Source organism: Schistocerca serialis, chromosome 1 (assembly GCF_023864345.2).
Source record: "Schistocerca serialis cubense isolate TAMUIC-IGC-003099 chromosome 1, iqSchSeri2.2, whole genome shotgun sequence".
Taxonomy (NCBI): Eukaryota; Metazoa; Arthropoda; class Insecta; order Orthoptera; family Acrididae; genus Schistocerca; species Schistocerca serialis.
Window position 1 is genome coordinate 557,862,017 of NC_064638.1, and position 14,870 is coordinate 557,876,886.

Below are 14,870 nucleotides of genomic sequence, written 5' to 3' on the forward strand. Positions count from 1 at the left end.
TCATCATCAGTTCAAGTGTGTGGTGAATATAGTCATTTCTCATTCTCTATTGTAAATTTATAGTGTATTGAATTTTATGATTTAAATAGTTTGGCTAATTAAAAAGTGGAAGAAGTTTCCAGTTTTATAATTAAAGCCATAAGTAATTTTCATAGTGCATGTGTAATTTTGTAGCTCATTCTTTTGTTTTCTCTTACAATTTCTTTCTGCTCTTCATCCTTCACTATCTGCTCCTTATGTCTGGTCGACAGCGGGCTTTGTTATTCCTGTTATTAAGGGTAGGTATATGAAACAACATCTGATATATTGTTGTTCATCAGTACCAGATATGAAAATTTAGAAATGCAGTGTTTTGAAAATTTCCAGTTATTATGTGGCACTTGAATTACAGTTGCTCTTTTTGTTTTACCAGTATGTATTCTTTTTTGGAACTTTTGTGTATTATCTAATTTTCTGGTTGATGAGTTTTTATTTTGATTTGTGCTCAGTGATTGCAGCATCACATTTTCTTTGAAAGTTTCCTAGTAGGTGAAGTTAGTTTTCTAAAATTTAACTTTCACAAAAGCACCCATTGTAGTAATTTGCATAAGACAGCACACATTTAATAAAATTAAAAACTTATTTGACCAAGAAATCACCTTTCATTGAATGATATTGTTTAGATGTTTTGTGTATTTGAACATGCTTCATCTTAAGTGCGCAGGCTGGATCATATGTATTTCATTTTGACTGCATGGTAAAATGTGTATGCAGCCATCAGTCACCTGAACATTGAATTTCCTTTATTCTTCTCTTGTATCTTTGAAAGCTTGATAATGTTGAATAATCTTGACTATTAGTGTACTGGAGTATATGCTGTGTATTTGAACACCCTTTGTTACTAGACAGATGTCATGGTCTATAATAAAATATATTAATTGGAATATTCAAAATTGTTTATGTATTACAAACCTGAGTTAAAAATGAGAGGAGAATGGCCTTATATATTGATAGAGAAAATTTGGATGCTTGCATGCACTACACCACAACCCAAAATTGTGTGTTTATTCATTTTCTATTACATTTTATACATATTTCAGTATGTTGCATGATCTGATGTTAGCATTCTTTCATTTTCAGTACGCATGCTAGTGAATTAATACATGTTCTGTTTTAACTTTTAAAAGGTAAATATGTGGTACATGAAGAATATTGACTGACTGCATGATTTTGTAAGCTTTGTGTTTGAAATGAAATTACATTAGAAGTTTATGTATAGTTCTATACATTACTAAAAGAGTAGAAACAAATATAATGTGACTACATAATTGGAAATGTGAATTTTGGTTATAAGTCCTGTATCCTTTTTGAAATTTACCTTTTGTAATGGTGAGGGTAGTGTTGCAAACAAGCTTTATAGCATCTGAACAGGATCATAGGGTTAAATAGTGGTTGGTGTACATTTTAAATGATTATACATTTTGAAATCGTAGCTGGAACGACAGTGCTCTTGTAGTGTAAGTTAACAAAAACCAGTCAGTCTAAATTGCAAATGGTATTCATTTTTTTGGCAACTGGTAACTGTCATAGATAGATGATCTTCAGAACAGCGTGTGTCTCCACTGGTTATGCATTGTCAGTGTAAGGATTTATTAAATGTGCTACGAGGCACTAGTCATATTTCCATTGGTGATGTGTAGTTGATGCACATAGCTGTCATACATGCTCGAGGCCCTTGTTGTTGATGACAGTTGCTTCCTGGCATTTACAGTGGCTCTGCACAATGACTCCACACATCACCAATGAAGTTACATACTGGGCTGAAGAGGGCCTATCTATAACTGAAATTGGTTACCAGAGAAATAAACACAATTTGCAGGCTACAAGATCTTCAACTGCATAATCTTATTTAAATGGCCCAGACCACAGAGTATGAGGCTTAGTTTTTAGCTAGTATTAGGATTTTTTTCTGCACTTCTTTCACTTTTAGCAATTATTTCTAATGGAAAAATGCCATGTTGTATTCTAGTTCAGACTTACACCCCCCCCCCCTCCTCCCCGCCACACACACACACACACACACACACACACACACACACACACACACACACACACACACACACATGTAAGTGGCTGGATAAGAAAGTTTGTAGTTTGAAGGTAGGTCAGAGCATACCATCTCCAGTAGCACCAAGCTTAGTAAAATATTGTGCTGTGCAAAGCAATCTTCAAGTTTGTGAAAAGTATGTGTTTATTTTATTCAGTCCCAGAGTCTCTATGAAATATAAAAACATAGGATTATGAAGTTTCAAATAAAAGTAATGATGCACTGAAGTGCCAAAGAAACTGGTATAGGCATGCGGTGTCAAATACACAGATATGTAAACATGCAGAATATGGCGCTGCACTCAGCAACTCCTATATAAGACAACAAGTGAATAGAGCAGTTGTTAGATCACTTGCTGTTGCTACAATGGCAGTTCATCAAGTTTTCAGTGAGTTTGAACATTGTGTTACAGTTGATGCATGAGAGACGGGACACAGCATTTCCAAGGCAGGTATGAAGTAGGTATTTTCCTGTATGACCATTTCACTAGTGTACCTTGAATATCAGGAATCCAGTAAAACATTAAATCTCCAACATTGCTGCAGCCGGAAAAACATCCTCCAAGAACAGGACCAATGATGACTGAAGAGAATCGCTCAATGTGACAGAAGTGCAACTGTTCTGAAAATTGCTGTAAATTCCAATGGTGGGCCATCAGCAAGTGTCAGCGTGCGGAACAATCAACGAAACATCATTGATACAGGCTTTCGGAACTGAAAGCCCATTCATGTACCCTTGATGACAGCATGACACAAAGCTTTACGCCTTGGCTGGGTCCAACACCAACACTGGACTGTTGATGACTGGAAACATGTTGCCTAGTCAGACGAGTCTCGTTTCAAATTGTGTGAACTGAATGGATGTGTACGGGTATGGAGACAACCTCATGAATCTATGGACCCTGTATGTAGTAGGGGACTGTTCAAGCTCGTAGAGCCTCTGTAATGGTGTGGGGCGTGTGCAGTTGGAGTGATATGGGACCCCTGATACATGTAGATAGACGACTCTGACAGGTGAACATACATAAGCATTCTGTCTGATCAGCCTGCATCCATTCATAGCCATTGTGCATTCCAACAGACTTTCGCAATTTCAGCAGAATAATGTGACACCCCACACATCCAGAATTGCTACAGAGAGGCTCAAGGAACACTCTTCTGAGTTTAAACACTTCCACTGACCACCAAACTCCCCAGACATCAACATTCTTGAGCATATTCGGGATGTCTTGCAGTATGCTGTTCAGAAGAGGTCTCCATCCCCTTGTACTCTTACAGATTTATAGACATCCCTGCAGGATTCGTATTTTCAATTCCCTCCAGCACTACTTCATAAATTAGTCGAGTCAATGCCAAATAATGTTGCAGCACTTCTGTATGGTCATGGGGCCCCTGCATGATATTAGGCAGATGTACCAGTTTCTGTGGTTCTTCAGTGTATGTATAAATGAAAGGCAAAGAAATAAAATTTTAGAAGTAAGTTAAGAAGTCCAATCTCTTATTAATCATGTGTCAATAATTGTAACTAAAAGATCCAGAGTCAAGTGTAGATATGAAGAGCTGTCAATGTGAGGGAATTTGGCTGAGATAGTCCAGAGATTTGCCACAGCTGTTTTATGTATTTTTAAAATTAATAACAGTGCTGTGATTTTGAAGACAGTAGGCTATTATGTTATTGTCTATGTTAGAAATGTATGATAAATACAGCATGGAGTCTCCTCTAAGTCACGAAATATTGCAATGTGAAATAAATGACTACGGAACAGTGCAAGGAATTTATTAAATACTTGCACTACCATGCCTTTTTAACCTTAGGTCTTGCCAATCAGTTTATTAATAATTAACACAATTTTTGAATGTCATTCATCTACATTTTTGCACTGTTCTAGTTAACATGATTGTAGTAAAAAAAAATTTGGCATTTTGTATTGTATGAAGAGGTTTTTTGGCACTGGGTCTGGGTGTGAGTAAAATTTGTAATTTGTTCAGAACCAATGATGATAAAACCTAAATCTTAAGACTCCAATTGCTTATTGTGATGATTGGGGAAAAGTAAACATTATTCTGCTTTGGTGGAACTTCTGAATGATTACTTTAACTTGTTTGTCAACAGTTAAGTCAAGTGCAGGTCGAAAAAGCTTCCAAGAGGTAGCTAATAGTAAAAATTAAAAAAAAACTGATAACAGAAGTTAATAAAACAGGAAAGGTCAAAGTATTAACATTATTAGGAGAGATAATTGAAAGAAATAAGCTGCAAAGATGAAAGAATAAACAGTCTGGAATGAGCATATGGAATACTGGAGAATATTGGCACTAAAAAATGTGTAACACAATGGCAAAAATAACAAATTACAACACAGCACTGAAACCGGGATGTCTCTGTACAAGTGACCGCCTACACTGAATTATGGGTCATCCAAATTAGAAGTACTGGAGACAAGAATTATGAGGAAATTTTGAGGTCAAGTAAGAAGCACAGAAAACTGACACTTAAGAAAAATATAGATTGACAAAAAAAACCAGGCTCCAAGAAGTTAGTAAGGACTTGGAATACAAAATACAATTGTTGTCCAGCATGTAGAACGTCTTGGTGACAATTTCCCAACTGTGGTAATGGTTTTGAAGAAAATATCTGCTGGTGACCTGAGTGGACACAGGACGACTCCTTGTTTTGCCCATCATTCGTTATTTTGCTTCCACGGTAGCAGGTTTTCTTCTTGGGCCCCAATTTTGACAAGTTTCTTGCTATTCTCACTTCTGCTTCATCTCATTACTTTCACCTTTCTTCACTTGACTGTCAGTCCATATTCTGTTTAGGCTTCATTCCAATCAACATATCCTGTAATTCCTCTTCACCTTCACTGAGGATAGCAGTATGGTCAGTGAATCTTGTCATTGTTATACTTTCACCTTGAATTTTAATCCCATTCTTGAACCTTTCTGTTATTTCCATCATTGCTTCTTCAATATATAGTTTGAACAGTAGAGGTGAAAAACTGCATACGTGTCCTATTCCCACTATACCATTTGCTCGTCCTGTTGTTATTATGCTGTATTCACCTGAGGGGTACAGGACGACTCTTGTGCACTCTCAGGACACCTGACTAGATAAATGCCTTTGGGGCCAAAACCAGTTGTGGTTTTAAATAAAAAGAAAAGTGCAACTAGTGTGGACATTTTCTTCAAAAAAATCATAAAAAGGAGAAGCAGCAGTGGGAAAAATATTTTTTCCAGTAGAAAGTGTTAAGATCTGAAGGATTCCAAGATAGAAAGGGTTAGGGAACAGTTGTGAAGTTGTCTGAAAAAGATGAATGGGGCACAGTGAAAAGGTGGAAGAAAAGTAAGCAGAAAATGAGAACGAACTTAAACTGGCTTGTCGTCCATAGAGGAGAATAACTAAGTTAATAGCAAGTGCAATCTTTACTGTTGGGATGACGGTTTACTATTGTAACAAATTGGTTCATAAAAGAAAATATTTTTTGACTGGTCTGATGCAGCCCACCATAAATTCATTTTGTGCCATACTCTCCACCTCAGAGTAGTACTTGCACCTCTCACTTATTTGTATGATGCATTCCAATTTCTGTCTACCCCTAAAGATGTTTCTATAGTTCTCTCTAGAACCAGGGATGGTATTTGCTGATACCTTAACATATGTCCTATCATGCAGTCCCTTCTTGTTAGTGCTTTCTATATGTTTCTTTCATCTCAGATTCTATGAAAAACCACCACATTCATGATATTATCACTCCACCTAACTTTTGACGTCCTTCTTCTAAGAGCAGCACATCTTAAATGCTTCAGTTCTCTTCTTTTCTGGGTTCCTACAATCCATGTTTTCACTGTCATACAGTGCCATGCACTACACCCATTCTCAGGAACTTTTTCCTCAAATTGAGACTAATGATTGACCTGAGTAGAGTTCTTTTGACCATGGATGCCCTCGTTGCCTGTGCTAGTCTACCTTTTATATCCTCCTCGTTTTGTCCATTATTTGTTATTTTGCTTCCAAGGTAGAAAAATTCCTTGATAGTTCCCAATTTCATTAAGTTTCTTGCTATTCTCATTTCTGCTACTTCTCATTATTGTCGTCTTTCTTCACTCTACTGTCAGCACACATTCTGTACGCATTAGTGTATTCATCCCTGTTCTACTCCCATTGTACCATTTTGTACCACTATTGATATTACCCAATATTTGCCTGACCATTTCAGGTTTTTTAGCTTCTCTACCATGTTCAAATTTCTGACAGTCCATGCTCTCTAACTTGTGGAATGTTTCCATTTTGTTGGTTATTCAATCTTTTTCCTGTGGTTACCTCCTCTTTCACTTCAGTTAAATATTTTCAGAAAAGACTTCATAACACTTAAATTCACTTTTCAGAAATGTATTTCATGCTGTCACAATGTTTTATAGCCTGCCTCCTTCTGCATCACCAGGTACTTTGCCACCAGACAGCAAAACTCACTTTCAGTTTTGTATGTTTCATTTCCTAATGTAATTAAAAAAGTTTGGTAACTCATTTCCTAACCTAATTCGCTCAGCATCACCTGATTTAACTTGACTACATTCCGTTAACATTGTCTTACTTTTGTTGACGGTCACATTATAACCTCTTTTCCAGACAGTATCCATTCTGTTCAAACACTATTCTGATGTCCTTTTGCTGTCTTTGACTGACTTACAATGTTGTCAGCAAAGCAAAAAGTTTTTGCCTCTTCTTCCTGAACTTTAATTCCATTTACAAATTTCTTCATGGTTTCGTTTATTGTTTGGTTAATGTGCAGATTGAATAACACTTTGGACACGCAACAACCCTTTCTCAGTCCCCTCTCAACTACTACTGCCCCCTAATATCCTTCAACTCTTATAACTGCAGTCTGTTTTTTGTACAAGTTTTGAACAATTTTTTATCTTCTGCATTTTATCGCTGATACCTTCAGAATTTTAAAGACACATCCTTTCAATGCTCTCAAAAACTTTCTCTGTATTTACAAATGCTGTAACTGTAGGTTTGATTTTATTCAATCTATCTTTTAAGATATGTTTTTAGGGTCAGTATTCCTTGCGTGGTCTTACATCTCTCCATAACCCAAACCTCTCTTCAGTTTTTATCAGTTTTTCCATTCTTCTGTAAATAATTCATGTCAGCACTTCGTAACCTTGGCTTACCAAACTGATAGTTTGGCAACATTCACGCATCTCAGCACCTACATTCTTTGTATTTCAAATTATTACCTTTTTTGTAAAGCCAAATGGTATTTTGACAGTCTTGTATTTCTTGTGCACAAAGGTGAATAGTGTTGTCACGGCTGGCTCTCTCAAGTATCTTTATAATTCAGAGGGAATGTCATCTACTCCAGGATCCTTGTTTTAATTTGCGGTTTTCAGTGCTCTGTCAAATTATTCATGTAATTTTATCCCTTTGATCTCATCTTTATATACTTCCTCTTCCCTTTTGATCATAATAAGTTCTTGAAATTAATTTTCCGTGTATAGGTCATCAATATATTTCTTCAGTTCTTCAGCTTTCTCTTCTTTATTTAGTACTGACTTGCTGTCTGAACTCTGGATATTCTTTTATCTGCTTATTTTTTCGCCAAAGATCTCTCTAATTTTTCTGCAGATGGCCTCACATCCTTCCTATAGTCATGTATGCTTTTACAGCCCAACATTTGTCCTCTAACCAAGCCTGCTTAAATATTTTGCACATTCTGCCGATCTCATTTTTTTGTCATTGGGTTCTCGCTTGCTTACTTCATTTGCTGCATTTTTATATTTTCTCCTTTCTTAAGTTAAATTCAGTATTTTCTGTGCTACCCAAGGATTACTAGTAGGCCCTGTCTTTGTATCCATGTGACCCTATTTCATCTCTTAGAGCCATCCATTTGTCTTTCCCTCTTTAAGTTAGTTGAAGTTAGTTGTTGCTTAATGCTCTGTTTGAAACTCTTCACAACCTCTGGTTCGTTTACTGTATCCACATCTACTTAATTTCCTATCTTCATGCAATTTCTTTAGTTTTAATCTACAGTTCAAAAATTACAGTCGGAGGCCACATTTGCTTGTGGCAGCTCAAAATCTGGTTTTGAGAAGTGTTATATCATTATATAATCAATACCAAACTGTCTGGTGTCTCCAGGAGCATTTCATGTAAAAAAACCGTATTTTGCATTCCTTAAACCAAGTGTTAGAAATGATTTAATTATCCTTTGTGAAAAATTCTGGCTGGTAGTTTTACCATTAGCCTCTCCCCCATTCCACATTCTCCTACTACTTTTCCTTCTCATCCTTTCCCTACTATCAAATTCCAGTCTTCCATTACAAATAAATTTTCATCTTCCTTAAGTGTTCAAATAATGGCTTTTATCTTGTCATACATTCTTTCACTCTTTTACCACCTTTGACAGTAGTAGGCATATAAACTTTTACTACTGTGGTGGGTGTTGGTTTTATGTCAGCCTTGGCTACAATAATGTGTTCACTGTGCTGTTCATAGTAACTTACCTGCATTCCTATTTTCTTATTCATTAATATATTTATACCAACTACTGCAATACTGCTGCTGGTTTTCATACTGATAACCCTTTACTTACTTGACCAGAGGTCTTGTTCTTTCTGCCACCACACTTAATTTCTGCTATATCTGACTGCAAAGGATCTATTTCATTTGTAAATTTTGTATCTGTCTAAGGGATCAAGATTTCATATCATGACTCATAAAACACCAGATGACCCCCTCCCCTGCCCACTGTCTGGATGACAACATCCACCAAAGTACGAGTAGGTCCCTTTAGAGTTCCTAATGCAGGACTATTTAGCCTCTGTCATATTTTACTGAAGGGGGTACCATAATCATTAAGCCATATAGTAGAGCGGCATTCCTTGCAAAAAATAACAGCTGTAGTTTGCCCTTGCTTTCAGCCATTTCCAATACCAACATGCTAAGGTCATGTTGGCTAATGTTACGAGGCTGGATTAGTCAATCATCCAGACTGTTGTCCCTGCAACTACTAAAAATACTACTGTTCCTCTCTTCAGGAACTTAAGGTTACTCTTCCATATCCACATAATCCTGGCTGTTGCAGTACACTTACAGTAGGGCTATCTGGATACTTGATGTCCACAAGGTCCTTTGTTCTTGGGAGGAAGGGGGTGGGGTGAATGGATTTACAGGAAACTGAAAAAATAAATTTTGACTGTCAGAGCAAAAACATATCTACAAGCAACAAAGCATATTACTATTGGAAATTGTTCTTTGAAGATACAGCAAAAATAAACTGAAGGTTTTAACTCAGTAATATACATTTTGTCATAGTCTGTGAATTGGCGATGGTGAAAGGGTGAAAGATTCTATAGATCGTAATGTTTAAGACAGTAATTGCAATAATTATTTATGATGTTAAAATTTTTGAGACATTCTTGAACAGAAGTATAAAATCTCAAGCTCCCCAAGTGTGCATCAAGACTTCATCTTGTTTGTACCTCTTTTGGCTTGGTGATGCAATATACACATTTGTGGAGAGTGCAGTGGAATTAAATGAATATGAAATGATTACTTACTTACTACAGTCTAACTACAGTTTGTTTCCGAATAGTGCAGTGTTTCTCACATTACATTAACTTTTAATATAACTTTAGTGAGCATTTTTTTCTGATTGTGTGTTTGTCATGAATGTTGTCTTAACATGAGATAAAACTTTTCAGAAGATCTTGGAGATTCTGGCTCTTTGGCAAAATGGAGTTCATTAGACTTACTTACAGAGGAAGATATAGAGGGTGTACCAGCATCTGATGCAGATAAACAAGGTAATTTCATCTTGTTACAATTTAACATTATGAAGCATATTTTAGAGTTGTTGCTGGAAGAAAGGATTGAGTTAATAGTAGCAGTATACAGTTATTTGTTTTAGCTGATGGACCCCAGAGCTGAATTATCTGATGTTGTATGTTATTATATAGCGTAGTTCTTCAATAATTTTAATAAATATCTTTGCCAATGAAAATGTAACAAGTCCTGCCAAGGTAAAAAATATGGAAAGTTAAAAAATCTGCAACAAATATGTCTTGGTGTTACTCTATGTGATAGAATATGTGAACCATACCATTGTGGTCTGCATGAGCTAATCCTGCAGAAAGTATTGGTACTATTCTCTTTTAGTCTGCTTGTATTTGAATGAAAATTCTCATATTTATATGGGGGACATGCTGTTTAGTGGTACATCATACACTCCAAAGTGCATATGCACTACTACTTTCAGGAAAGGTATTGGTTGTATTCATCTTACAACATTAGTGTTACAAGCAGGTTCAATGTGTGCTTAACATAGCTGTACTCTATGTCCATTAGTGATATGGCTTATGCAAACTTAATCTAGATGTATGTTAGTACTTATCTTAGTTTTAATTAATTTGAGTTTCTTGTGTACACTGTAATGAACATGAGACATTAAATTCTCCCCCTCCCTCTTCCTCTCCCTTCCCCTCCCTCCCCCCTCCCCCCTGTGTGTGTGTGTGTGTGTGTTTTTTTTTTTTTTTTTTTTTTTTTTTTTTTTTTTTTTGTTATAGTCTCCACATAATGCAGAGTTTTGTGTGGTACTCCTTAATTGCTATGTACTGCAGTATTTGAGACTATGTATAGTATCAAATATTTCAGCAGTACTAGTCTCTTATAACTATACATTATGTGTCTTGGTATTTCAGCCAGTGCCAAAAGTGTTTTGAAGTGGGATGGTGTCTGATTTCCACTCCCCTATTTAAGCTTCTTTCCATTCAATCAATAAAACTACTAGAGCCACTGGTTAACCATAAAGATTTGTCAGATGCTTAATTCTACCTGTAGGCATGCATAAACATGGTCTTATTATGAGTTTCGAGAACTTTTTAAAACTATATTAAATGTATTCTCAATTGTGAATAATGACAACCATCAGTTGTAGAATTGAATGATGACAATGAAAATTTGTGCTGGACTGGGTGTTCGACGGCATATGGAAGTTTGGGTCGGACCATGAGTTGTGCACAGATAGTCAAATGGTAAGGCAATAAGTGGAAAATCCAGGTCCGTGTCCCGGTCTGGCACAAATTTCCATTGTCGTCATTCCATTCTACAGCTGTTGGTTGTCAGTCTAGGTCGTAGATACAGGGTTGATGACAAATGGAGTTTTGGGTTTGGCTGTGAGTCAGGCACAGATAGACAAAAGGTAAGGCAACTGCTTGTGATAAGTAGAAAATCTGGGTTTGTGTCCTGGTCTACCACAAATTTTTATTGTCGTCATTCCGTTCTACAACTGATGGTTGTCATTATTCTCAGTTGTGAATACAGTAAAACTTGCTCAGATTGGCACGTGTATAATTCAGAAATCTGCCCAAACCATACACGTGTTTCAGTCCTGACGCATTCAGTGAATTTTTGTTTTGTAAAAAGCAGACCGTGCCTAACGTGGAAATGGAAAGCAAATCTTAGAACATACTTAATAATTCATTGTATAATGTGGCAAAAGAACCTGTATAGTACTACTGTATTACAGTTCATTAGTTATTTCCTGGCTCTACAAGAATGTTAAAATTAACACCTATGTTAAACGGTGCAAAACCAAGAAAAGAGGTCAAGCTCAGAGCAGTGACACTGGTTTGGACCTAAAACAGCACCGCTCTGTGCGACAATGAATAAGCTATGCTCAGTGTCTGTACAGTATGTCAAAGGAAAAGGTTTGTTCATCAGTGCTCTGTTTGTCAGCTTTCTTGTTTTCCTCATTATTGACGCACTTCGGCACATACAGGAACATTGTTGCGCAACTATCAACACACTGCTGCAATGTGTGCAGTGAAAGAGGTGCATGTTCCATTAAACAATGGTTTTGCCTGGCAAGGTCATGATTTTTTGCCAGTTTCAATTGCCTGGTAGACTTTAAGAGATACAGTGACATGATGTTGAACAAAGGGTGTGCGATGTTACCATGTAATGAAAAGATTAATGTAATCGAGGCAAGTGAGAAAGACAAACTCTCTGTGCGCAGAATTATGTTATGTTTCAAATGCGGTAAAACACAAATTTATGAGTCATTAAGAGACAAAGATAAGATTTGAGATGAATGGATGAAAGGGAATGGGCTGAAGAATAGAAAGGTGAAGAAGACCGGAAATGAAGAAATTAATGAAATAGTGTGGGAATGTTTCATAAGTGTGTGGGCAAAACACTTGCCTTTATCTGGACCCATTTTGCAGAGTGAGGCTCTAAAAGTCACTAAAGAGCTTGAAATTATGGAGTTTAAGGCATCCACAGGATGGCTGGACAGTTTAAGAGCTAGGCACAACATTGCGTAGAATAAAGTGTGTGGGGAAGCTAAGGATGTGCAGAAAAATGTAGCAACAGAATGGAAGACAATACTGTCCCACTTAATTGTGAAATATGACCCAAAAGATGTGTTACTGTTTTATTGTGTGCTGCCTTCAAAATCTCTAACAATTTGAGGTGAGAAGTGCACCGATGGAAAAATGTCCAAAGAAAGACTCACTGTACTGCTGTGTGGAAACATGTTAGGTGAAATGGAGAAGCCACTGGTGATTGGAAAGGCGGCAAAACCACATTGTTTCAAAAACATGATGTCTGTAAGCTTCCAGTCACATAGTGAAGCAATAAAACAGCGTGGATGGTGAGTGGTCTTATGGAAGAATGGCTGGACTCTTTAAATGCCAAAATGAAAAAAGGAAATCACCAAGTTCTCCTTTTTTCCTTTATTTTTAAGGTTTGAAGACAGAAAAAAATCAAATGTTTCTTGTCAATAGTATTTGGGAGAATGAAACAAGGGGAAATGTCCACCAAAGTAGGTGTACTACTAGATGGAAATGGTTGAAGTAATTGTAACAGAATGAATGAAACAGATACCAGTTGATTATCATACAGAAATGAACCTCATGATATAAGTGTGCCTACAGTGGAGGGGAGTGTATTTTGTAGTGCTGAAAACATGTACACTAATAAACAGCAAAACCATTGTAACTGCTGCTTTTGTGATATTGTGGAAATAACTATCTGGATCACTATAATAAATGAAAGTGTTTGTGATATTGCAACATCATCATGTAAAAGCTGTTTCCTTATTGAAGCATATAAATAAAATAGAAGGTGTGAACCTGAAGATACAATTTTATATATGCAGCTGCCTTTTGCCAGTTAAATACTGCAATTTTAAATGCAGATTTGATTTTATCTACAAGTTACTATTAAAATTTGCATTTTTTTTCTTGTTTCTGTTCACAGATAGTATATTTTCTCAATCCTACTTGCAACGTGTGGCCAGTGAACGGAGTCGTACACTGCAGGGTGCTGGTAGTATAGATGCATCTTGTCCGGGCTCGCCCATCACGTCCCCTGCCCACCAGACATGCCGCACAAGTGTACTTATACTTGTGCTGCATGCAGGAAGCATACTGGGTAAAATGTCACTCAATTTTTTCTAACATACTAATAATGTAGTAGAGGTAAACAAAATAATGTGACATGATGCCAGTTGATACAGAGGTAAGAGTGTGCCCCGTAGCAGTTGAAGGATTTTTCATCATTTTCATGCAGCTCTGGTACACTGTTAGAGGACTGCAGTTTCCATGAATGTTTCTATTAATTTCATGTGCACTATTTTCGATGAACAGTTAGCACATTGCAATGCGGAATATCTATTCATCTTCATTAAACTGCTGTCTCTTGTGTAGTTTTTAAAGCAAAGCACTACATAACTAACAGCTAGTAAGTGTGGAAGAGGAGAGGTTAAATGATAATCTTATGAGACTCTTTGATATTATTCCTCTTTGTCACTAGTTAGGTTATTTCTAATAATATACTTATCTTTATCAAAGTTAAAATTTTCACTGTGGACAGTGGCTTTGCTCTTTTGGGTGTACAATTTCTTGTTATTGTTTCAGATGCAAATGTAGATTTAGCAGCTAAAAAGTCTGACATTACAACATTCCGTGGTGCATTTGAATCAGTAATGCGCCAGCACTACCCTTCTCTGATAGGGCGTGTTGCTATAAAACTGGTTTCTTGCCCTTCTGTATGTACTGAGGCCTTAGGAGTGCTATCCAGGTAATTAACACTTATTTCTAAAACAGAATACTTGGGTTTTATTTGTATGAAAGATGCTTTCATGGGCTTCTTGTTTTATTCTTTGTGGAAGTTTTAATTTTATTTTTGAAAAATATCATTAATTATTCTTCTTGTGTTTTACATGTGCACAGGTGGTTTCTCTTCAACATCTTTCCTTGATGCTGAAAGAAACATTTTGTGACTAATTTCCACATAACATGTCTTTGTTGAAGGTGATTTTAGATTAGATGACAAAGTTAAATTTCAGATTTAGATTTAAGTTTCTTGTGAAATTTTGTATTGTATTTCTCAGCCTCATGTTATGCAAATAGTATTACAGTTGGTTTTGACTTCGTAGTAAGTTATCATTGGATGTTCTGTTTGAAGAAAAAAGAAAAATTAGGGATAGTAAAATACTAGGGAACTAATGCAAAAGTATTGAGGGCACCTAGTAAGGTGGAGGATGTAGCCATCTGAAGGCTTCTGTAAAAATAGAAAAACTTGATGAAAATTACAGAAAAAGTACATTCAATGTATGGAATACAGATGTCCATGCCCAGGTCAGTATGTTATACCATTATCCAGTCTCAGTGGCCAAAAGATGAAGTTATCTTTGTCGGAATGAAGTAACAAAGAAAGGTGTAGGAAAAGAGACACATCATTACTAGCTGCCAGAGAGTTCATCCATCTTGAAATTGACACG

At 36.4% G+C, this 14,870-nt stretch overlaps 1 protein-coding gene across 1 annotated transcript in view; it reads left to right on the forward strand.

Moving 5' to 3' along the window:
* LOC126475444 (protein retinal degeneration B) overlaps positions 1-14,870 on the forward strand; it is a 600,634-nt gene that overhangs the window by 403,675 nt on the left and 182,089 nt on the right. The window contains exons 10-13 of the mRNA XM_050103311.1: positions 252-278; positions 9,790-9,891; positions 13,346-13,519; positions 14,005-14,167. Coding sequence (XP_049959268.1) covers positions 252-278; positions 9,790-9,891; positions 13,346-13,519; positions 14,005-14,167 — 466 coding nt within the window. The remainder of the gene's footprint in view (positions 1-251; positions 279-9,789; positions 9,892-13,345; positions 13,520-14,004; positions 14,168-14,870) is intronic.